Source organism: Erinaceus europaeus, chromosome 22, assembly GCF_950295315.1.
Source record: "Erinaceus europaeus chromosome 22, mEriEur2.1, whole genome shotgun sequence".
Taxonomy (NCBI): Eukaryota; Metazoa; Chordata; class Mammalia; order Eulipotyphla; family Erinaceidae; genus Erinaceus; species Erinaceus europaeus.
Genome location: NC_080183.1, coordinates 15,952,917 through 15,976,446, shown reverse-complemented (window position 1 = coordinate 15,976,446; position 23,530 = coordinate 15,952,917). Strand labels below are relative to the sequence as shown.

The following is a 23,530-nucleotide window of genomic DNA, read 5'->3' as shown; positions in this document are numbered from 1 at the left end:
CTTTCTCTCCCCCTCTCTGTCTTCCCCTCCTCTCTCCATTTCTCTCTGTCCTATCCAACAATGATGGCATCAGTAACAACAACAATAATAACTACAACAACAATAAAAAAAAAACCAGGGCAACAAGAGGGAATAAATAAATATTTTAAAAAAGAAGATACCACACAAACATACCACATAACCAGGTGACAAAGGCCACTGACCAGTGTCTGCCGGTCCAAGGCATGCTCCCCACCTGTTACACATTCATTCATCAAACGGGGTAGGGTAGGGGGTCCCCAGCACTGTTCAGGTCCACAGGAGGATGGAGGGAAGGGCTGGGCAAGAAAAGTGGTGGGGCCCCTCTCAGACTGGACAAACCCTTCCTTTCTCTGCTGGGCAACACAGTGCCCCGCCTGCAGCCCGCCCTGGAGACACCCATCCTCTCCATAGCACCAAGGACAGACAGTCCCTGCTCCCCTCATCCTTGAAGGGACTGGACACAGCCTCTGCAGAGCATCTACCCCTCAAGAGGCTTCCAGGGACACCCCCCCACCCCAGCACCTTAGGCCTGCAGGCAGGAGCTGGGGACAGATGAGACAGCTGCTGGTGTCACCATGGTAACCACAGCCACCCCAGGGCCTGGCCTCTGAGCTAGGCCACCCTGACCCAGTCACCCCTCATCCTTGCTCCCCCCCTCCTGGCCCCTTCAGGTCCCCCTCACCCCCAACCCCCCACCTCACTCCAGTGGCTCACAACCTCAAGGAACCCCTCCACCTGCCCATCCTCCCCCGCCCCCAGTCTCCCTCCTCTCCACCTGCTGTGCCCACAGCAGCTACTCTGGGGAACTTTGAGGCAGAGGGGTGGGTGCCTTGAGGCCCAGCAAGGCTGCCAGTGTCACATGAGTGTCCCAGCAGAAGAGGACACAGAGCCTAGCCAATGTCCCCTGCAGACCCGCCTTCCATGCTCCTTTCCAAGGCACCTCCCTGTCTCTGCCCCAAGAGCCTTTGCTCCCTGGATTGGGGTTCAACCTGGGTTGCTGCAGCCCAGATGAGTTCTCCTCCTCCCCTCGTCAGCCTGCAGAGCACCACCTTCTGTCCCCTTCTCTGACAGACACACAAGTGCAGGCCACCAGCCATTTCTCCTTGTTGGTGGCAGCACTCAGTCATGAGCAAGACAGACCGAAGCCCTGGCCTGGTGAAGCCTTGGCTCTCCTGTGACTGTTCCTGGCTTGACTGGGATCCCCAATTGTCCCCAGCTCCCCAGCCTCTGTCCCCCTTACCCCTCATCACTGATCATCAGCATCAAGCCTGAGGCCTGAACATGCCAGGAGTACTCATCTTGAGTAACTGCAGGGTACTAGCCTGCGTGAGGTTCCATTTCACAGACTTGAAAATACTCCCGACTCCTCCCACCTGCCAGAGCCAGAAGCCGAGAGTACTCAGGGCCTGACTTGTCCAGCTAGAAAGCCTGGTTCTCTCCTCCCAGCCTCTGGGACCCCCGCCAGGCGCTCCTGGGAGTGGCCACCCCCCCACACACACACACTGGCCCCATGCTCGGGCTGCCAGCCATGCCCCCTGGCCCTTCCCACTGCCCTTGGCTCCTGGACTCCGGTTTGTGCCCAGTGCATCACTAGGGCCATGTGGCTCCAGGCTGGGCCAGCGTTGCCATGGTGATGCCCCAGCCCTGGCCGCATGGGACTCCACAAGCCACTGGAATGTCGGCAGCTGCCCCACCCTCCCAGCCAGCTTCTAGGCCTCCTCCACCTCCACCTCCACCGGCTGGCTGCCCAGGAGCCACTGGCAAGTCTGAAGAAATGGGCGTCCTGGTTTCCAGCCTGGAAACAGATGGCCGCTCGCCAGTCCCCACCACCCTGCCACTCTGGCTCTGCCCAGGGTGACAGACACAGACAGAACCTGAGGGCACCCTCTGAGCCACGCCCACTGACTTTGAACTTGACCTTGGGGCTTGGATTCCTTGTCCTTGGCTGGGACTCTGTGGGGTTACAGGGACTCAGTACTCCCTCCCCAGCTCCGCGACTCCCCCCACGCCTCCACTCACATACACTTGATTATTTCCTGCAGGCTCTCCCTTAGTTTGGTTGAGTTGCTGGAATGCAGGTCTAAGACTCCAAGACAAGGATTTTTTTTTTTTTTTTTTCTGTCTGCCACTAGAGCTTCACTGCTCCAAGCTGATATTTCCAGAGAGAGAGAGATAGAGGGCCAGGGTTAGATAGTATAATTGTTATGCAAAAGAGACTCTCATGCCTGCCTGAGGCTCCACAGTCCCAGGTTCAATCCTCCACACCACTGTAAGCCAGAGCTCAGCAGTGCTCTAGTTAAAATAAAGAGACGGAGGGGGACCAGGTGGTGGTGCACCAGGTTGAGCAGACATATTACCAAGTTGAAGGACTGAGGGTTTGAGCCCCGCTCGGCTCCCCATCTGAGTGGTTAAGTAGGTCTGCAGGTGTCTTTCTTTCACTCTATCTCCCCTCCCTTCTCAGTTTCTCTCTGTCCTATCCAATTAAGAAATAATGGGGGGTTGGGCAGTAGTGCAGTGGGTTAAGCGCACGTGGTGCAAAGCACAAGGACTGGCGTAAGGATCCCGGTTCGCGTCCCCTGCTCCCCACCTGCAGAGGAGTTGCTTCACAGGCGGTGAAGCAGGTCTGCAGGTGTCTGTCTTTCTCTCCCCCTTCCCCCTGTCTTCCCCTCCTCTTCTCAATTCTCTCTGTCCTATCCAACAATGAAGACATCAATAACAACAACAATAATAACTACAACAATAAAATAACAAGGGCAACAAAAAGGGAATAGATAAATATACAAAAATTTTAAAAAAAGAAATAATAGGGAGCTGGGCGGTAGCACAGCATGTGGCGTGAAGCACAAGGACCCATAAGGATCCCCACCTGTAGGGAGTCGCTTCACAGGTGGTAAAGCAGGTCTGCAGGTGTCTGTCTTTGTCTCCCCCTCTCTGTCTTCCCCTCCTCTCTCCATTTCTCTCTGTCCTATCCAACAATGACTACAACAATAATAACTACAACAATAAAACAACAAGGGCAACAAAAGGCAATAAATAAATACTTTAAAGAGAGAGAGAGATGGAGGGAGGGAGAGAGAAACCTGCAGCTCTGCTTACTGCTCATGAAGTTGGAGAGTGGAGACTTGAACCTGCGTCTTTGCCCATGTGCCTCTGCCAAGCACACCATTACCCAGTTCCTGTGGGAATTTTTTTTTTTAAATCTCTGTCCATGGCTGTGCCTCTAGCACACAGAAGAGGTTCAAAAAATTTTGTGGGATGAATAGATGGATGGGGGAGGCCCATGGCTCTGGGATCTTCCCAGATACCCCGGACATGAGCAGATGGGTGAGCTGCCTGGCATGGCCCGCTATGAACACCTTTCACCCCTTTCACTTTCCCCACCACACACACACACACACACACACACACACACACACACGGCCTCCCAGGAGGGGTTGGGGCTGTGTGGGTTCCCTTGTCCCCAGCCAGCTCATGGGGACACCCTGGGCTGCCAGGCCTCCCTCCCCTCCTCACCCACCTGGGATTGAATCAGGACACAGGACTGAGGCCCCCAGTAGCCTCAGGCCACCTTAAAATAGTCAGTCCTGGGCTGTGATAAACCACAGCTCCTGGAATTGAGCAGCTCAGGGCTGGGGAGCTGGGGGCTGGATGGTTGGAGGGTGGGGTGGGGGGCCGAAGGGTTGGGGAGCTGGAGGCTGGGGTTGCTTTCCTTCATGGAGCCCTGCTGCAAGAAGCCAGCAAGCCCAGAGGGCCTGGGCCATCTCCCCGCAGGGCCACTGTGACTTTCTATGCTCCACCATCAAGGGGGTGCTCACACACATGAGAGGAAGTTGGGGCTCCCCCGGGGCTGTTTTGGAGGTTGGCAGCTTTAAAGTTCACAAAAACACCCTCAGGCTCAGTGGGAAGGGAACTGCTGAGGCAGGACTCAAACACTGTCACCTGCCCTGTGGCCAGTTCTCCTCACCCGCCCCAGCACCCTCTGGAGTTGGCTGTGTCCCCAAGGGAAACCGAGACATGGGGTTTCGCAGGGCCTTGCCCCCTGGCTGCTACCCTGCAGAGCCAGGAGAGATGGTCAGGAGCGGAAGTGGGCTGAGGGAGCCAGCTGTCAGTCACCCAAAGAGGAAGCTGTGCTTCAGGTCACATTATTATTATTATTATTTATTGGATAAAGTTGAGAAGGGAGGGAAAGATAGAGAGGCAGAGAGACAGAGACACCTGAAACTCTACTTCACCACTCATGAAGTCTTCCCCCTGCAGGTGGAGACCAGGGGCTTGAACCTGGGTCCTTGTGCACTCTAACTTGAGCACTTAACCAGGTGCGCCACCGCTTGGCCCCACCAGGCCACTTTCTAGTCGAGCTGGCCCCGGGGGGCGGAGGGGGCTGGGACTTCTGGTCTGCTGGGTTCAGCAGGTGACACACAAACGCGACAGAAACCAACCAACCGAGGGCCCAGTGCCAGGCAGGCGGGTGTCTCAGGAAGCGGGAGTGCTGACACCCAGATTGGAGCCCCAGAGGGGACAGAGGCCAGCGGGGGGCTGAGGCTGGGACAGGCCTCACTCAGCTCCTTCTGTCCCTTTGGAAGATGACAATGAAACGCCAGAGGGCATAGTGATGGAGAAGCAAGTATTGAGAGGTAGAGGGGCAAGGGCGCAGGCCACCTGCTCTGTACCCTGTGCCAGATTGGGGGGGGGGGCTTGCAGGACCCCAGGGGCCACTCCCCCCCCAGGGCTCAAGGCCTAAGCCCGCCGCCAGCCTGCCCCGCCCGCCCCGCAGGAAGCGGGCTGGCAGCCCCGCTGGATGACCTTGAGCCCCGCCGCACCGGGTTTGCAAAGTCAGTGAGTCACTTCCTCCGGGCCTCCCCGCCGCCCCGCCGCTGACTCAGCACCCGGGGCCGCTTTCCCGGGCCTGCGGGGGAGGGGCGCCGCGCTCCCGCCCCCTCCCTCCCCGCAGCCGGTGGGGGCGGCGCTGTGTGTGTCCAGAGTGCCGCGACCTGGGGGCTTCCCCGTCACGTGGCTGGCCTGTCTCCAGCCCCCCCCATCCCAACGTCCTCCCCCCTCCACCCCCCGCCCTCTAAAGCCGGAAGGGCCCAGGGATCCAAGCTCCCTACCTATCACCTTCCCCTCACAGCTGGGGACCGAACCCGCGCCTTCCCCCCACACCCCAGCTGGGCTGCGAGAAGCTGACCCCAACAGAAGCCTGGGGCAGCCTCCTTGGCTGCGGGGGTGGAGGCTGCGGGGTGGAGGCTGGAGGCGGAGGCTGGGGTGGGGCTGGGGGTGGATTGACATCTGGGGTTCGGTGGGGGGCCGGATTAGGAGCCCGGGAGAGCTGTAGCGGACAGTTACTGCTGACCGGTACCGGGACGACCTGATTTTGTTCTGGGGGGAGGGGGCAGTGGGATAAGGGAGTGGGAACCGCCCCCCCCCCCCGCAGGTGACACCCATCCCCTCCCTGCCTGCTGCATCTTCTCAGCTTCCCAGTGTGTGGGGGAGGCTGTTTGCACCCCTTTCTGTGGCGGTGAGAGGCTGAGTCTCCAAGACAGACAGCACCCCAGTACAGGCACACACACCCCCCCCCACTGCAGATGCTCCCACCCCACCCCCACCAGCCAGGCTCCACTGGCCACACAGAAAGAGCAGTGTCTGCCACCCGCAGGTGCTCCAGCCTTTGGCTGTGTCCCCAAGAAACACTGAACATTTGGGGGCTGGAGGGGGGGGGTCCCAGCACAGTCTTCTGCTGCTGTGCTGTGCACCCTTGGGCAGGTCATTGCCTTTCTTTTTTTTTCTTCTAATTTTATATTTATTTTCCTTTTTCTTGCCCTTGTTTTTCATTGTTGTTGTGGCTATTATTGTTGTTGTTACTGATGTCGTCGTTGTTGGATAGGAGAGAAATGGAGAGAGGAGGGGAAGACAGAGGCGGGGAGGAAAAGACAGGCACGGGCAGACCTGCTTCACCTACCGCTCGACTCCTGGTCACTGCCTTTTTCTGGGCCTGAAGGAGCTTGCTCTCCATACTCCAGAGGCTTCTAGATCTGGAAGAGGCCGAAGCCACCAGAGGCCACCAAAGGCCTGGCACTAGGGGGGACCCCATGGCCACCAGCACACCTGGCAGCCTACCCTTGGCTCCCCCAGATTGCCAGGAGTCCTGCACCTTACTCCTTGTGCCACAGGGCCACCGTTATTTTGACATAGGGTGTCAGAGAGCATGCAGAGAAAGAGAAGAGTGAGGTGGCCCTGGAGGTTCCACAGTGGATAAAGCATTGGACCCTCAAGCATGATGTCCGGAGTTCAGTCCCTGGCTGCACATGTACCAGAGTGATGTATGACTCTCTCTCATGAAGAATGATTCCTATCATTGTTCATGAATGGATAAATCTTAAAAAGAGAGAGAGAGAGAGGTGGGGAAGGGACACCAGCACCCAGCCACAATCCTACCATCTGTAAAGTGATAGGATGGGCGTGCCTGTACCTCTAGTGTGCCCAGACCCTTAGCATTTGGGGTGGAAGGGCTGTGCCCAGCCTGGCATCTGCATCTCTAGAATCCCCACGGGGCCAGACACACAAGCAGCTTCAGAAGCCTGAGGACACAGACATGGGTCTCCCGGAGGACACAAACAAAAGGTCATTTGTACCAAATGGCCCAGATGCCCCAGATGACCTGGGCAGTGGCCTGCGGAGGTGGGGAGAGGCCGGTAGGCCTGGCAGCCTTCTTCCTTCCTCCCTCCTGGACCAAGCTGGGGGGGGGGGTGCGGGGGACAGCAGAGAAAGCCAGCTGCTCACCTTCTGCCCCCAGGCAGCCCATGTAGCCCTGGCTGGTGGTTGGCCTGGGGGTGCCATTTTGCAAATTAGAGGAGGCCTCACAGCCACCTGCTAGGGAGCTGCTTGCTCTCCCCCCCCAGGTCTCCAGTCCCCCCCAGTGATGCAGGCAGCCTGGTCCCTCCTCGGTGAACTCCCCCCTGCACCACCCCCACCCTGCTTTCACTTTCTCCTCAGTTAACATTTATGAGATGCTTCCCTGATGGTGACAGGGTGTGGTTCCTACACACACACACACACACACACACACACCTCCCAGAAGTTGGGGACACAGACACAGAGAAGCTATTTTTTTTCCCTTTTATTGCCCTTGTTGTTGTAGCCTTGTTGTGGTTATTATTGTTATTGATGTTGTCATTGTTGGATAGGACAGAGAGAAATGGAGAGAGGAGGGGAAGAAAGAGAGGGGGAGAGAAAGACAGACACCTGCAGACCTGCTTCAGCACCTGTGAAGTGACTCCCCTGCAGGTGGGGAGCTGGGAGCTCAAACTGGGATCCTCACACCGGTCCTTACACCCTACGCCATGTAGCTTAACCCAACCCACGAGATAAGCTTTGGAAACACAGGACAGGGTGGGGGACCCCTGCAAGTGGGGAGTGAGAACTTGAACCCAGGTCCTTGTGCTTGGTAATGTGTGCACTTAACTGGGTATACCACCACCAGGTCCCCACCACGTCATCTTTTATACTCCACTTGTTTTTGTCTATTTTGTTGTTCTCTGATAAAACCTCTGAGATGTCAGATTTGTTTTGTTTTAATGTTTTGTTTTTAATATTTTGTTTATTTACGTGATAAAAAGAAATTGAGAAGGAAGAGGGAGATAAAACGAGAGAGACCTGCAGCCCTGCTTCACTGCTTTTGAAGTCTTCCCCCTGCAGGGAGGGAGGGACAGGGGGCTTGAACCTGGGTCTTTGTGCATGGTGATGTGTGCACACGACTGAGTGTGCCACCAGCAGACAGGTGTGGCCAGGGGATCTGAGCATGGAAGAGGGGGTGGAAGGAAGGGAGGGTATGTGGGCCCAGGAGACAGCCCACCGGGTGGGGTGCCTGCCTGCCTTGCCAAGCTCCTGGCCCACATTTGAGCCTTCACACTGCATTAGAGCTGCCAGGGCCTGCACCAGCCACATCCAGCAGCCTGGGTCCCTAACTCCTCAGCCTGTGGCCTTGTCTACCCTGAGGTCACATCACCTGCAGGGGCTTCCAGAACCTTCCATGCAAGTCGGTAGCCTCTCCACATACCCCCTTCTCTCTCTCCATCCCTGCAGTCCCCTTCCACAGTTCTGAGCAACCCCATTCACTTCCTTGCTGATGGCTTCTGCCCCCAGAATCTGGACTGCGTGAGGACAGAGCCTGGGTTTGACCCCGTCCTGCCCCCTGCCCCGCCCCTCCACCTGTGGAACAACCAGACATTGGAGAAACTCTGGTGTCCCCAGGCGACTGAAAGGTTTGTGGGCAGGGCTGGGGGTGGGCGCATGGAAGGTTCCTGCCACCAAACCCTTCTCCCCTGCCCTGCTCCCTCGAGGAAAGAATGTGGTTTGGGCCCAGCTTGCTTTCCACCAAGCCCCATGCTCTGGCAGGAAGGACTAGAGGCCTGGCCAGTGGGACAGAGATCAGGTCGGTGCCTGCCCTCACTCCGTGGGTGGCCCCCTCAGCCGCTGCCTTCCCTGACTCCATGAGAACACCTGAGGGCACACGAGGGCAGGGCTGGTTTCTTACCTGAACACAACAGACAGCTGTGCTACATCTGGGTGTTTCCCTTCCTCACTGGGTGAACTTCTTATTCACTTGTCAAAACCCTCCGTCACCAGGCGGTATGTTCTGGGCGCTTCACCTCCACTGCCCAACTCGGGCAGAACCACGCCCCCAATGCTGCCAGCTATAAGGGACCCGGTGGCCCAGCAAGCAAGGACCATCCAAGCATCCTAACTGGGTGACCCTGAGTCTATTCCTCCTGCCTCTCCCCTTCCACCAGGGGTCCGCTAAACTAAAACTGTTGGGGACAGTGCCAGGACCCGGTGCCCTGCCTTGACCTGGCTGGCATCTGTTCGTAGACAGAGGGGAATTCGGGAATCATGGCATTATCCAGGGAAAGCCGTCAGCTCAGAGCAGCCCCTCCAGTCACCATCCCAGAGTCTGCTAAGGCAAAGGGCCCACCCACCCCACCCCCTGCCCCCTGCCATCCCAGGAGCGGGAAACTTGAGACTCAGCCTGTCACTGGAAAAGGTGAGACAGACTCTCCTCTCTGAGGCCCGGGGTGGGCAGGAGCAGCTGGAAAAGGGACTCTGCACCCCCTCAGGCAATGTGACCCCCAGCCATGGCCAGGTAGAGCCCGTATCTCCATACCCCCCAGTTTCTATATATTATTATTATTATTTTATTATCTTTATTTACTTATTGGATAGATAGCCAGAAATCAAGAGGTAAGGGAAAGGCAGGGAGAGAGACAGAGAGACACCTGCAGCCCTGCTACTCCGCTTGCAAAGCTTTCCTCCTGCAGGTGGGGACTGGGGGCTTGAACCCAGGTCTTTGCACATTGTAGCATGTGCACTCAACCAGGTGCGACACCACCCAGCCCCTTCACCCCCAGCCCTACCCCAGGCTGGCTTTCGAGAGGAGGACAAGTCCCTATGTTGAGCCCACTGACAGCCATGGCGGCTTTGCTATTCTTGTCATCTCTCATCCTGTTTGAGTCCTCACAAGGGTTTGAAGCAGATGCTGTTCTTTTTTTTTTTTTTTTCCAAGATTTTATTTATTCATGAGAAAGACAGGAAAGAGAAAGAACCAGACATCATTCTGATACATGTGCTCCTGGGGATTGAACTTGGGACCTTATGCTTGAGAGTCCAATGCTTTATTCACTATGCCACCTCATGGACCACACAAATGCTGTTCTTTCTCCGTCACAGGGAAGATACATCAAGGCTCCAAGGGGTGCCAAGTTGGTGGGGTACATCAGAATGCCAAGATGGCGGGGGAGAGGACCCCCCACTTCTGCCCAATCACAAAGCCCAAAGGGTGGTCCGGGAGGTGGCACAGTGGATAAAGCATTAGATTCTCAACCATGAGGTCCCGAGTTCAATCCCTGGCAGCACATGTGCCAGAGAGATGTCTGGTTCTTTCTCTCTCTCCTCCTATCTTCCTCATGAATAAATAAATAAAATCTTGAAAAAAAAAAGCCCAAAGGAAGGTCTTTCAGATACAATTTCTGTATTTCCCAAGGTCTTCTGGGGCAGCACATATGACTTGCTTGCTCAGAGCAGTGGGGACAGAGCGAAAAGTCAAAAGGGTGGGGGGGTGGCTAGTCACCTCCACACCAGAGGGTGACGTACAGGCACAGGAAGGGGGACACTTATTGGCTGCTGACCTTGTGCAAACAACCTGCCCTCCCTCTCTTGGGTGTGTTTGGTCTTCAGAAAATAAAATGTTGCGGGGCCAGGCTGTGGCACACCTGTTTAAGCACACACATTATACTGTGCAAGGATGCAAGTTCAAGCCCCTAGTCCCCAACCTGTGGGGGGGAAGCTTCACGAGTGGTGAAGCAGGGCTGCAGGTGTCTCTCTGTCTCTCTCCCTCTCTACCTCCTCCTCCCTTCTCAATTCCTCCCTGTTTCTATCCAATAATAAATGAAAAATAAGTATAAAATTTTTAAAAAGGAGCCAGGTGGCAGACCGAGTTAAGCGAATATAGTACGAAACACTAGGACCTGTGCAAGGATCCCTGTTCCAGGCCCCCGGGTTGGGTCCCCACCTGTGGGGGGAGGGGCCGCTTCACAGGCGGTAAGCAGGTCTGCAGGTGCCTATGTTTCTCTCCCCCTCTCTCCCTCCCCTCTCAATTTCTCTCTGTCCTGTCCAGTAAAAAATTGTCCTTAGGAGCAGTGGACTAGCAGTGCTGCTGCAGAAGCCGAAAATCAAAAAAAGGAAACACTCTGAAAGGTGGCTCCTAACTGGACTTTTTTTTAGAATTTTCCACACCAGTGTCTTTCTCTGTCCCCCTACACACACACACACACACACACACACACACACACTCAGTGGTGCTCAGAGGCCTGGTCCTCCTGCTCTCTGTCCTCTGGGTCCACGAAGGTTTATTTTTAGCAGCTGTTTTATGAGCAGGATCTGGGGCTTGGAGTCCCTGCCCTCATGTCTCCCCCCACGGAGGGCAGTGAGGCACTGGAAGGCAGCCCGGACAGGCGGGTGTGTAACCTTCTGGACTTTTCTGATGTCACCACCCTGGCAGGGCCTGATTGGTCAGGGTGTCCCTGTCCCCAGGGGAGTCTCTGGGCAGAGTGGCCGTGGGCCGGCCCTGCAAACCACCCAATCGGCAGGGAGGCTGCCCTGGACTCACATGTGTGTAGGATTCTAAAGGGCTGACTCTCAGCATGTCAGAAACAGCAAGGAAGGGGCTGGTGGTGGCACACCTGTTAAAGTACACCTTACCAGACACAAGAACCAGGGTTCAAGCCCCTGGGCCCCACCTGCAAAGGCAAAGCTTCACCAACAGTGAAGCAGGCCTGAAGATCTCTCTCTCTCTCCCCCTTCCCTCTGAATTTCTCTTTGTCTCTATCCAAAATAAATCATATATATATATATAATCACAGAAGTCAGAGGCCTGGGAGATGCTGGAAACTTACTGGACTTCCTCACAAGGGTGAAAGGCTTAATGTAGTTTTATTCTGAATTTTCACCTTGACCTTGTGAGCTGCCAGAGTTGTAGATGGTCAGAGTAGGTCAAAGGTCAGCAAGGGGTGGGGCTAGTGGTGCTAAGGAGGGCTGACCTGGCAAATATATAGTGACAAGGTTGTTGCTGAGGCTCCTCAGTACCGGCCATTTTTCTTCCTTCCTTCCTTCCTTCCTTCCTTCCTTCCTCCCTTCCTTCCTTCCTTCCTTCCTTTCTTTCTTCCTTTATTCTCCCCCACCCCAGCTAGGACAGATAGAAATTAAGAGGGGAGGGGGAGAGAGAAGGGCAGAGGGTAGATAGCATAATGGTTATGCAATCAGACTCACATGCCTGAGGCTCCAAAATCCCAGGTTCAATCCCCCACACCACCATAAGCCACAGCTGAACAGTGCTCTGGTTAAAAAATTAATAAATAAATAAATAAAAAGAATGGGAGAGAGAAAGACACCAGCAGACCTGTTTCACTGCTTGTGACACTTTTCTCTGCAGGTGGAGACCAGGGTCTTGAACCTGGGTACTTAAGCAGGGTAATATATGCCTCTATCACCCAGTCCCTATCACCCCAGCTTGAGAGTTCACTGTTTTATCCTCTGTTTCTGGAGGCCCTTCCCAGAGGGATGGAAACCCAAAGCCAGAGCTGCCACTTCCAGTCAGTGGCCTTGTCACAGGGGTTGTTGGGGTGAGGAGGTGCAGACTTCTAGCTGTGTGCCCCCCCACACACACCTGCACCGTCCTCCCTCTGCCCAACCCTGGGAACTTACGGTGCCTCTCACACCCCCTCCCCAAAGGTCCTCTCCCCTCACTTCAAAGAAAAAACTACTTATTTATTTATTTACTTATTTATTTGCTAGGACAGAGAGAAGCAGAATGGAGAAGGCAGTAGAGAGGGAGAGACACCATTCATGAAGCTTCCCCCCTGCAGGTGGGGACTGGGGGCTCAGTTAAACTGGGGCATTGAATCCTTGAGCATGGTAACATGTCTGCTTTACCAGGTGCGCCATGGCCTGGCCTCATCTGTTGTTTGTTTGTTTTTTACCAGAGCACTGCTCAGCTCTGGCTTATGGTGGTGCAGAGGATTGAACCTTGGACTTTGGAGCCTCAGACAAGAGAGTCTCTTTGTGTGTGTGTTTATATTAGACAGAAGCAGAGAGAGAGAGAGTGAGAGAGATCACAGCACGGAAGTGGCCTTCAACGCAGCAGGAGCTGGGCTGGAACCTGGGCCTCGCACATGGCAAAACAGCACACTGTCAGCTGAGCTATTCCACAGGGCCCTCCTCAAACCATCCTAGAGCACCCTTTACAAGGCCCCCCTCGCCCCTCCACACACACACACACACACACACACACACACACACAACCATCCTAGAGCGCCCTTTTCAAGTGCCCCCTTGCCCCTCCACACACACACACACAACCATCCTAGAGCGCCCTTTTCAAGTGCCCCCTCGCCCCTCCACACACACACACACACACACACACACACACACACAACCATCCTAGAGCGCCCTTTTCAAGTGCCCCCTCGCCCCTCCACACACAGACACACACACACACACACACACACATTGACAGCCTCTGAGTCATGGCAGCCTGGGCCCCTTCGGATGGCCAGCGGGTGCGGTCACCTGACCGTCTGGGTCACAGAGCCTTCCCCTTCCCTGGGGGGTGAGGCCCGGCTGACTCTCTGGAGAGCTTCTGACCGCTGGCGACCTGACAGCCCAGGCCTCCAGGAGCCGTTGGATGGAGGGGTACAGCTGCCCAGGCTGCCTGGTCTGCAAGTGGAGGGGGCAAGGGCACCTGCCAGAGGGTGTGCCTCCTCCAAGACTCAGGAAGCAGCACCGGACAGCTCTCCCTACACCCCAGGACACCCTGGGTGTGTGGGGGGGCGTCCCCTTACTCTTATCTTTCTGTCACCTAGAGAAGCCACTGCCAGGCTGCAGGGGGGGTGGGGTGGAAGAGGGAGGAAGGTTCTGAGAGCTGCAGATCCCGGGCCTCTCCCTATCCTTCCAGAGAACCCTTAAATCGTGGGTGTCTCTACTTAGCCCAGAGCAACACTGGGGTCTCCGTGCACTGAGTGTGAGACAGACAGACAGACACACACACACACCCCACACACAGGTACAGGCAGACAATTCCTCTAAGCTTTTTGATGCACTTGCTACTTCTGAAAGTATTCTTTAAAACAAAATTATCCGGTGGTCCAGGAGGTGGTGCAGTGGATAAAGCACTGGATTCTCAGGGCCAGGCGGTAGCACAGTGGGTTAAGAGCAAAGACTGGTGTAAGGATCCCAGTTCAAGGCCCCATCTTCCCACCTGCAGGGGAGTCACTTCACAAGCAGTGAAGCAGGTCTGCAGGTGTCTGTCTTTCTCTCCCCCTCTCTGTCGTACCCTCCTCTCTCCATTTCTCTCTGTCCTATCCAACAACAATGACATCAATAATAACAATAATAACTACAACAACAATAAAAAAGAAACAAGGGCAACAAAAGGGAAAATAAATAAATAAATAAAATATATATATATATATATATATATATATATATATATATATATATATATAAAAGCATTGGATTCTCAAGCATGAAGTCCTGAGTTCAATCCCCGGCAGCACATGTACCAGAGTGATCGCTGGTTCTTTCTCTCTCTCTCTCTCCTCTCTACCTATAGTTCTTCATGAATAAATAAAATATTAAAAAATTATTTTGGGGGGCTGGGTGGTAGTGCTGAGGGTTATGCGCACATGGCATAAAGTACAAGGACCGGCATAAGGATGCCCCTGGCTCCCCATCTCCTGGGGAGTCGCTTCACAAGCAATGAAGCAAGTCTTCAGATGTCTATCTCTCTCCCCCCTCTGTCTTCCCCTCCCTCTCTCCATTTCTTTCTCTGTCCTACCCAACAACAGTAACACTCTGGTTCCACCCCAGCGGCAGTGGGACAGTTGTACAGTGTCCCCTTTGCAATGCTTAAACTTTGGACCAGAGCAATGTCCGAGGTGTTCAAAATAAAGAGGTAATGTTTACATTAAGGAGGGGAGAAAAGGGAAGCCCGCCCACGCCCTCGTGAACACCACTGCCCTCTGAGAGGAGGAGCCTGACTTTATCAGACTTCCCTACGTGACCTGTGACCTCAGGAAAGTTTCGAAAGTGCATGATATGGGCCAGGTGGTGGCGCACTGGGTTAAGGGCACATAGTAAGAAGTGCAAATTGGTCCGGGAGGTGGCACAGTGATAAAGCTTTGGACTCTCAAGCATGAGGTCCTGAGTTCGATACCCGGCAGCACATGTGCCAGAGTGATGTCTGGTTCTTTCTCTCTCCTCCTATCTTCCTCATTAATAAATAAATAAAATATTAAAAAAAAAAAAAAAGAAGTGCAAGGATGCTGGTTCCAGCCCCAGGCCCCCCACCTGCAGGTGGGGAGCTTCACAAGTGAAGCAGGTCTGCAGGTATCTTTCTCTCTCCCTCTCTATCTCTCCTTCCTCTCTCAATTTGTTTCATCCAATAAAATGGAAAAAAAAAGTAGCTGTCATCTCTCACCCCTCCCCTCTCAATTTCTCTGTCTTATCCAATAAAATGGAAAAGATGGCCTCCAGGAGCAGTGGATTTGTAGTGCAGGCAAGGAGCCCCAGCAATAACCCTGGAGGCAAGAAAAAAAAAAGAGTGACCTGGGGAGCTCTAGGGTAGTCGCCAGGGTCTTGACTGGACAAAGCGTAAGGAAGCAGCAGCAAGTTTGAAAATATGAGGGCTTCTTGCAGAGACAGCCTGGGCTGGCCCCTTGAACACACGCCCACCCTCAGATCTCACTTCGAATCTTCTAGGTCGGCAAGCAGGCCTACAGGAATGGAACAGATACACAGCCCAGTGCACCTTCCTCCCAACCTTCAGAAACCAAGGCCAAAACACGCTTCCACCCCTCCATGGGGACCTGAGACATGGCACAGTGGATAAAGCTTTGACACTCAGACAGGGGGTCCTGAGTTTGATTTCCGCAGCAGACTGCCTGAGTGAAGGTCTGATTCTGTCTTTCCCCCTTCGCTTTCCTCCGATGTTGATAAATAAATCTTTAAAAGTAAATGAATGAGGGTGGGTGTAGACAGCATAATGGTTATGCAAAGAGTCCCTGGTTCAATCCCCTGCACCACCATAAGCCAGAGCTGAGCAGGCTCTGAAAAAAAAAAAAAAGTATATGAATGAATAAATGTTTTAAATGTCCCCATTGGCCTGTTTTCTCTTAAAAAAAAAAAAAAAAAAGCTTTGTTTCTCTTTACCAGAGAACTGCTCAGCTTTGGCTTTGTTTATATATATATGTATATATTCCCTTTCGTTGCCCTTGTTGTTTTATTGTTGTAGTTCTTATTGTTGTTGTTGGATAGGACAGAGAGAAATGGAGAGAGGAGGGGAAGACAGAGAGGGGGAGAGAAAGAGAGACACCTGCAGACCTGTGAAACGACTCCCCTGCAGGTGGGGAGCCGGGGGGCTGGAACCAGAATCCTTACGCCCACCGGCCCTTGCACTTTGAGCCACGTGCACTTAACCCACTGTGCTACTGCCCGACTCCCTGGTTTTATTTTATTGTTGGATAGAGAAATTGAGAAGGTAGGGGGAGATGGAGAGGGAGACACTTGCAACCCTGGAGTCCTTCTACAGGTGGGGACTGGGGACTTGAACCTGGGTCTTTGCACATAGTAATGTGTGTGGCTTAACCAGGTACACCACCGACTGGCCCCTAGGCCTGTCTTCTCAATGCTCTTGAGTGAAGTCTTAGCCTGCCTGTCCCTCCCCAACCCCCAGGCTGACCCCCTAAAGAGACCTGAGCTCTGGGGTTGTACAAACAATGCAGAGAAATGGTGTGGACTGTGGGCCCTTTGGCTGGGGGGGGGGGCAGGAGGAAGGAAAGAGAGGAGGGCAAGAGTGGAGGCACAGAGGTCCAGGGTGAACAGCTCAGGAAGGATGTCCCGCCCCATCCAGAGAACTCCATCGGGATCTCTGAAACCTTCCAGAACCTTCCCATGCCAGAGAGGAAGGGGAGCACCAGCTGAGAGGGTCAGAGCAGAGAGCAAAGCACTGGGTTGGGAAGGAGAGTTCTGGTAAACAAAGGTGCTGGTGAACCTGAATTACCTGCAGCCCTCCAACCCTGCCCTCTCTCCTGCCCCCCCACAGCCCCCAGCTTCCTGGGTGCTGTCCAGAGTGCCCGGGCTGGGTGCCTCACTGTAGCAGCCGCTGCAGCAGCAAGGTCGTGGAGCCTGTGGACACACTGGACCTGAACAGGTGTCCCAGCCATTAAGGGCACAGGCCCTTGTGATGCCCTGAGCTGCAGCTGCACCTGCACCTGCCAGCTTCACCCTCAGGGCCTGCCTGCCTGCCTGCCTGCGTGGGGAGTGGGGAGCCGAGCTGCGAGCTTCCTGCTGGCTTTTCATTGATGAATTTCTAAGAGGCAGCCCAGATCTCCAAGTGCAGAGAGGCTGGGCTTGGAGAACTCACTCTTCCTGCAGGCTGCTCTACACAACCCCCCGCCCCCAACTAATTACCCCTGAGGATGAAAATAGGTTTCGTGACTCAGAAGCACTGATCCAAGCCTTGGCAGGCGATGAGGACACAAGGACACATTCGCAGGAAACTGACACACACATCTATTTATGCGTGGGGGCGGTTTCTTAGGGAAGAGGGGAGGCAGTGGCAGAGCACCGCAGGTCCCACTATGACCAACAGCAAACACTCGCATGCACACGCAATGGCCCAAGCACTGCCATGGTTTCTAATGCAAGAACACGAGCAGAAACCAAGAGGATGTCGTGAACAGCAAGTCCCAACACCAACTCCTGCTCTGCGGCTGGGGATTTCTCCCCTGGGCAGGCCCATACCCCACCCCACACCCCCATGCTGGAGGGGCGGGGCCCTGCCCTCACTCGCTGCCCAGCCCAGCTCAGCTGGGCCCGCGGCCGTGGGCGTGGCCTGGAATGAATCCCTGAGAGGATGGGGTTTTGTTTTGCTTCCTTGCCTTCAGTGCTAGCTCTGCCATTGGGCTCCCGGGGAAGGACAAGGTTCAGGCCAGGGCTCCAGTCTGCTGCTCCACTGTGGGGGTCTCGCCCTCTCTTCCCAGCCCTCTGTAGCTCGCATGGGTCACCCAAAAGCTGAGCTGATGGACAAGATTTCTTCACTCGTGGGAATAGGGCGCAGCCATAGGGTTCTAAGCACATGGGGCTGGTTGTCTTTTTTCTCTGCGAATGTCTTGAGGCCTGCCCAATGTCCCATTTAGAAAGTCATTGGAAAGGGGGGGGGGGGGATGAGGGCTGAGGAGACAGCATCTGGGTGATGCAAGACTTTCCTGCCTGAGGCCCTGAGGCCTCAACACCACCACAAGCCAAGCTGAGCAGGCTCTGTCCTCTTGTCCTTCTTTAAAGTAAAGCTATCCAAGGGCTGCCCTCCTCCCGCCTCCCCAGCTCTGGGGCATCTGTGGTGACTTCTGCATCCTAGTTTTCCGTCCCCCTCTGCACAGCTGCCCTGGGACCAGCCTGCCTGTGTCCTGACAATGCATCTGCAGCAGGGCGACCACGGGTGTCAGAGCACTGGGAAGTCGCTTAGTCAGCATCCCTGGCCCTGGGCTGCAGGCCGCCAGCACCTGGCTGTCCAGGATGCCAGTACCCACCCGACCCGGGTTCCAGGTCGCCAACTGGCATGGTGTCCCCCTCCCTCCCCACCTCACCCCACGCCATCCATTCCATTCTGTCCCGTCCCGTCCCTGTCGTCCTGCCCCGTCCCAGGTCTGAGCTGTTGTGACCTCAAGCCCTCAGGGAACAAAACTGAGTGACTCAGGGCAGAGTTAATATCAATTGAATTTATTACAAGTTACTAAGCTCCAAGGCACATTACAGTGTTCTGTTAAACTACAGAAATGTATAAAGGACAAACAGAGCAGGTTCTCCATGTCTAGCGTTTTTCGCTCTACTGTTCAGAAAGCATCCGTGCATCAAGAAAAGCAAGAAAGAAAACGACAGGTGGGGATCCGACACACTCAGCTGGGGAGAGGAACAAGCCCCCAAAACAAAACTAACACAAACCCAAACAGCTCTCCCTCACGAACTTGCAACAGAAACGCCCCGCCCCCCAACACCCCTTGACTTTTTTTTTCTTTTTTGCAAACAGAACAGGAAAAAACAAAAACAAGGTGACACTTTCACCGTCGGATAGTAGGGTGGGTTTTGTCTGGAGGCCTGGCCTTGGCGAACAAAACAAAACAAAAACAGAAAAACCAAAATAAAAAACGTCTTCTTTTGTGTGTCTGTTCCTTGCGGAGCGGGCATATACCATTTACAAAAATACACAGCGGCGGGGCGGCGGCGCGGCTGCGAAGGGCCGTTCTGTACCAAGGCAAACAGCGCGCCACCAAAGACCTCTCCGGCCAGCGAGCCCAGGACACCGCTTAACACAAACCAATCGATCCTTCGGACCAAGAACTTACATACCTTGTGTTTCAAAATATAGAAACGGACGACGAAAATAATGTCTATACAGGAGACTGACTTTGTGCAGTCTTGTCGTATTCACAATTCTACATCTCGGGGGTCTGCGAGGGGCTGGTCTGGGGCGCCCCCCCAGGCGGCGGAGCTGGGGCTCAAGGGTCTCTCTCCTTTTTCACTTTGACATCCCCGGCTAAGATCGTGGCGATCTCACCCTGCATGAAGGCCCACGGTACGTTCGAGCCGACGAGGGGGCACTTCTCCCCGCTGGGGCAGTACACCTCGCCGGTGGCCCCCTGCGCCTTGATGCTCTCCCGGGAGCAGGGGAAGCAGAACTTGTGGCTGGGCACCGACGGGCACTGCACGAAGTGCGTGTCCTCCAAGCGTTCGTGGCAGATGGTACAGCACAGGGGCCCGCTGTTGGCCATGGGCGAGTCCGGAATGTTCTGCGGGTGCACTTGGTCCAGGCCCGGGTGGCCGCTGGGCGGCGGCGGCGGCGGCGGCGGCGCCACCTGCAAGCTCAGGTCCCCGTTGCGCGCAGCCAGGCGGCGCGGGCCGGGCACCGAAGCGGGCGAGCCGGGGCTGGCGCTGTTGCGGCGCGCGGGCGCGGGGGTGGTGTGCACGGCGCCGCCGTCCTTGGGCGAGTGCGCGGTGCCCAGCGCGTCGGCCACTGACATGAGCGCGGCCATGGGCGACGGCCCGTTCTGGGGCGCCGACTCAGGCGGGGTGGTCCGGTTGGAGTGCGGGCCCAGGGGCGGCGGCGGCGGCGGCGGCGGCGGCGGCGGCGGGGGCGGCGCCCCGGCCGCGAAGGCGCCGGCCGACATGGTGAGCTTCAGGGCCTCGCTCTGGTTGGCCATCCACTGCTGCTGGCGCTGCTGCTCGTCGCCCAGCTTCAGGGCGCCGTCGGCCGAGTCGGGGGGCTCGGGGGACGCCTTCCGCTTGCGCAGGCTGGCGGCGGCGGCGCGGCTGGAGGGCGCGGCGGGCGGCAGGGCGCCGGGGCCCGGGCCGGGGGGCGCGCTGGGGGCGCGGCCCAGGCCGACCAGCGCGGTGGGCAGCATGGGGCAGCTGGCGTCCAGGTAGGGCTGGGGCAGCATGTCGGCGCCGGGCACGCCCTCCTTGAAGAAGCGCACGGCCTCGGGCAGCAGGTCGCCCAGCAGCCGCCAGTCGCCGGAGCCGTGCTTCTTCTCGTACTCCAGGTACTTGAAGCCCGAAGACAGGCCGCGGCCGAAGTCCTTCATGCAGTCCTGGTACATCTGCTTGGCCACGCCGGACGCGCTGGAGTACACGTTGCCCGAGCCGGTGGGGTACTCGATGAACAGCTTCAGCTCGTAGTCCAGGCCCGGCTTGGACACGGCGTCGAAGGCGAACACGCGGCCGAGCAGCGAGTGGTCCTTCTTGAAGCGCACCTCGTAGGGCGTGCAGCCAGCCAGCGTGAGCAGCGTGTCCCGCACCATCTTGGGCTTGCTGGCCCACTCCTCGGCGCGGTTGCGGAGGCTCTCGCTCAGCTCGGCCAGCGCCTCGGCGTTGCGCTGCTTCTCCTTCAGCTCCCGCTCCTGGTCGCCGCTGGACACCGAGCCAGGCCGCTTGGCCGCGCCGGCCGCCCCCTCGGCCGAGGCCGCCGCCGCCGAGGCCGCCGCGGGCGCGGCCGCCACCCCCGACGCGCCGCCGAGACAGGCGGGGCCGCCGGGGGCTCCGGGGGGCGCGGGCGTGGGGGGGCCCCGGCCGGACAGCCCGTGGGGCGGCGGCGGCAGCACGGCGGCGCCGGCCGGGCCGTTGAGCAGCGTCTGCGGCAGCAGGTTGGGGGGCACGGCGAGCTGCGGGGCGCCCCCCGCGCCCGGGGCGGGCAGCCCAGCCACCAGCCCGCGCCGGGAGGCCACGGACGCCGCGGCGGCTGCAGAGGAGTTGGGGCTCTGGCGGTTCAGCTCCGGGGGCCCCTCGTCAGCCGCGGGTTTGGGGAAGCCGTTGGGACCGCCCAGGCCGTTGGGCAGCCGCGCGGGGTGCGGGGCGCCCCCCAGGCCGCTCGGCGGCGCCGGGTAATCGAAGCGGCTGCGCGGCTCGGCGGCGGCGGCGGCGCCCAGGCCGTAGCGCTCCAGGCCGGCGGGGGCCGCCAGCACCGCGGGCTTCCCAGGGCCGTCGACGTGGTTGAGCTGCTGCTGCTGTTGCTGCTGCTGCGCGCTGGCCGCCGCCGCCTCCTTGGCCGCCAGCGCCACCGCCTTGACGCCCACGGCCGGCGGCCCCGGGGAGCGGCCGTCCTGGAAGCAGCCGTGCGCCCGCTTGAGCTGCCGCGCCGTCTCGATGACGAACTCGATGCGGTCGGCGCCCTCATAGTTGACGCAGCCGCGGCACACGGGCTCCGAGAAGTCCCAGATCATGGCCCAGGGCATGCGGGGCAGGTCGCACAGGTAGCAGGACTGTCTCCGGGACGACGACACCTGCGCCGCCGACATGGTGCCGGGGGTGGGGGCGTGGGGGCCGGATCCCCGGAGCCCAGCAGCCGCCTCAGCCTCCGGCTCGCCCCCGCCTCCTGCTGCGGCGCCGCGGCCGCTTCCTCCCGGGGCTCCGGGCCCGGGGCGGCCGGGGCGTGGGAGCCGGCGGGCGGCGGGCGCTTCCTCCCCCGCGGACCCCCGCTTCCAGCCGCGTCTTCTCCCCGCCGGGCGCCCCGGGGCTACGGGGCTGGCGGCCCGCCGCGCCGGCTCCGAGGCTGCAGCGGCCGCGACCTCCCCGGAAGCCCGGGGGACGCCCGCAGGGAGCAGCGGGTGCCGGTCCCCTCGGCGGCGGGCCGGGCTTCCAGGACGCTGGGAGCTGTGGCGGGCGGCTCACGTCGGCGACAGGGCGCTCCCGCGGCGCCCGGGCCCGCCCCGCATCCCTCCGCGCTGGCGCCGCCGGCTCGGGGCTGTGATTGTCACTCTGCGCTCGGGAGGCGACACGCTAGAGCGCGGCGGCGGCGGCTCGCGCTGGCCGGGTTCGGCGCGCGGGATGCCGCCCAGGCGGAGCGCTGACGTCACCGTCAGGCTCGGCGCGCGCCCCCCCTCGCGCGCACACTTCCTCCGGCGCGGAGCCCACTTGTTGCGCGCGGTGGGCGCATGCGCGGCCGGCCGCCCAGATTCCTGCCGCCGCCCCGCCCCGCCGCCCCTCCCCCCGCGCCGCGTGCGCACCAGCTGAGACGGAGGGCGGCTCCAGCCAGAGCGCGGGGCGGGGGGGGGGGGGGGGAGGGGCTGGGAGGGACGGAGGGGGTGGGAACCCGCCAACCCGCCCGGGAGCCGACCTCTCCCTCCCCGCCCGGCTTCCCCAGGCAGCAGTGCGCTTCCAGCCCAGAGCAACGTTTCCGATCCCGCCACCCACTGCACCGCACCGCACCCCACCCGGTCGGGGGGCTTGTCAGTGTCCGGCCTCCAGCTTCCCACTGTGCATGGCACCCGGGGGCTGGCCCCATGTCACCTGCCCCGCTGTGAATAGTGTCACACCCTTTGCAGACCCTGCAGGTCGGAGCACCTTGCACAACTAGCTGTTTACCGAAACAAATGTCTTTTCGATTTGTTTTGTTTTGTTTTTGCACCCAGGTCAAGAAACCCGAGCTCAGAAGCACCTGAGATGAATTCAGGGCGGGCCGCCCCTTCCCCAGCCGGGTTTCTGCCTGAAGGTCTGGAGGTGCAAACAGCACCCCAAGGCCGGTGAGGAAAACAGCTGCAGGGGGCGGGAATGGGAGGGGCGGGGTGCTAGCGAGGTCGAACAGGTGAGCCAGTGCTTCTCTGGCTTTGAGAACTGGAGGTGGGGGCGGCTCCGCGGGCAGGGAGGGGAGGGGAGAGGAGGGGAGGTGCGAACAGGTCAGGGCAGGGCAGAGCAGGGGAGGGGAGATATGGGCAGGGAAGGGGAGGGGAAGGGAGGAGAGGTGCGGGCAGGGGAGGGGAGGAGAGGTGCGCGCAGGGAAGCGGAGGGGAGGGGGGCGGCACTGCGGCAGTTTGCAGAGTCCTCACTCACGTGCTGTGATTTCACTCCGCAGGGCCCCACAAGAGAAGCGCTTACGCCGTGGGTTCTTTTCCGTTAAAGAAAAGCTGCTCACCATGGCTCGTTGCCGAGCAGTCACACTGCTCAGAGCTCCAGCCTGAGCCTTGCCCCTGAACCGAAGTAATTCTAGGCGAGGCTGGAGGAGGGGAGCATCTCATCCCTTGTGGCATTGCAGGCCCTACAGCCTGGCAGGCCCAGAGGAATTTCTTTCACTGACTTGCTGGTTTGTATGTGTGTGACCTTGAGCTCATAAGTATTTAGCCTCAAGTCACCCTCTGTTTTCTTTATGTTAAATGGGACTGTTTGAAATTTGATGTTGTAAAGAAAGACAGTAATGGGTTGGGAAGATAGCATAATGGTTCTGCAAAAAGACATGACTGTCTGAGGCTTCATGGTCGAGGTTCAATCCCCAGCACCACCATAAGCTAGAGCAGTGCTCTGGCATTTCTCTGTATATTTCTCTTTCTCTCTCTCCCTAATAAAAAAATTTTTAAGGCAGTGATGGGCGGGGTAGATAGCATAATGGTTATGAAAAGAGACTCATGCCTGAGGCTTTGAA

The 23,530-nt window shown here is 57.8% G+C and overlaps 1 protein-coding gene across 1 annotated transcript; it reads right to left on the bottom strand.

Moving 5' to 3' along the window:
- Nucleotides 1–18,329: 18,329 nt before the first annotated feature.
- On the bottom strand, nucleotides 18,330–21,864 carry IRF2BPL (interferon regulatory factor 2 binding protein like). The gene has a single exon (XM_060181331.1). It carries the CDS (start codon nucleotides 21,411–21,413, stop codon nucleotides 19,122–19,124), a length of 2,292 nt encoding a protein of 763 aa, XP_060037314.1. The 5' UTR covers nucleotides 21,414–21,864; the 3' UTR covers nucleotides 18,330–19,121.
- Between the last annotated feature and the right edge of the window lie 1,666 nt (nucleotides 21,865–23,530).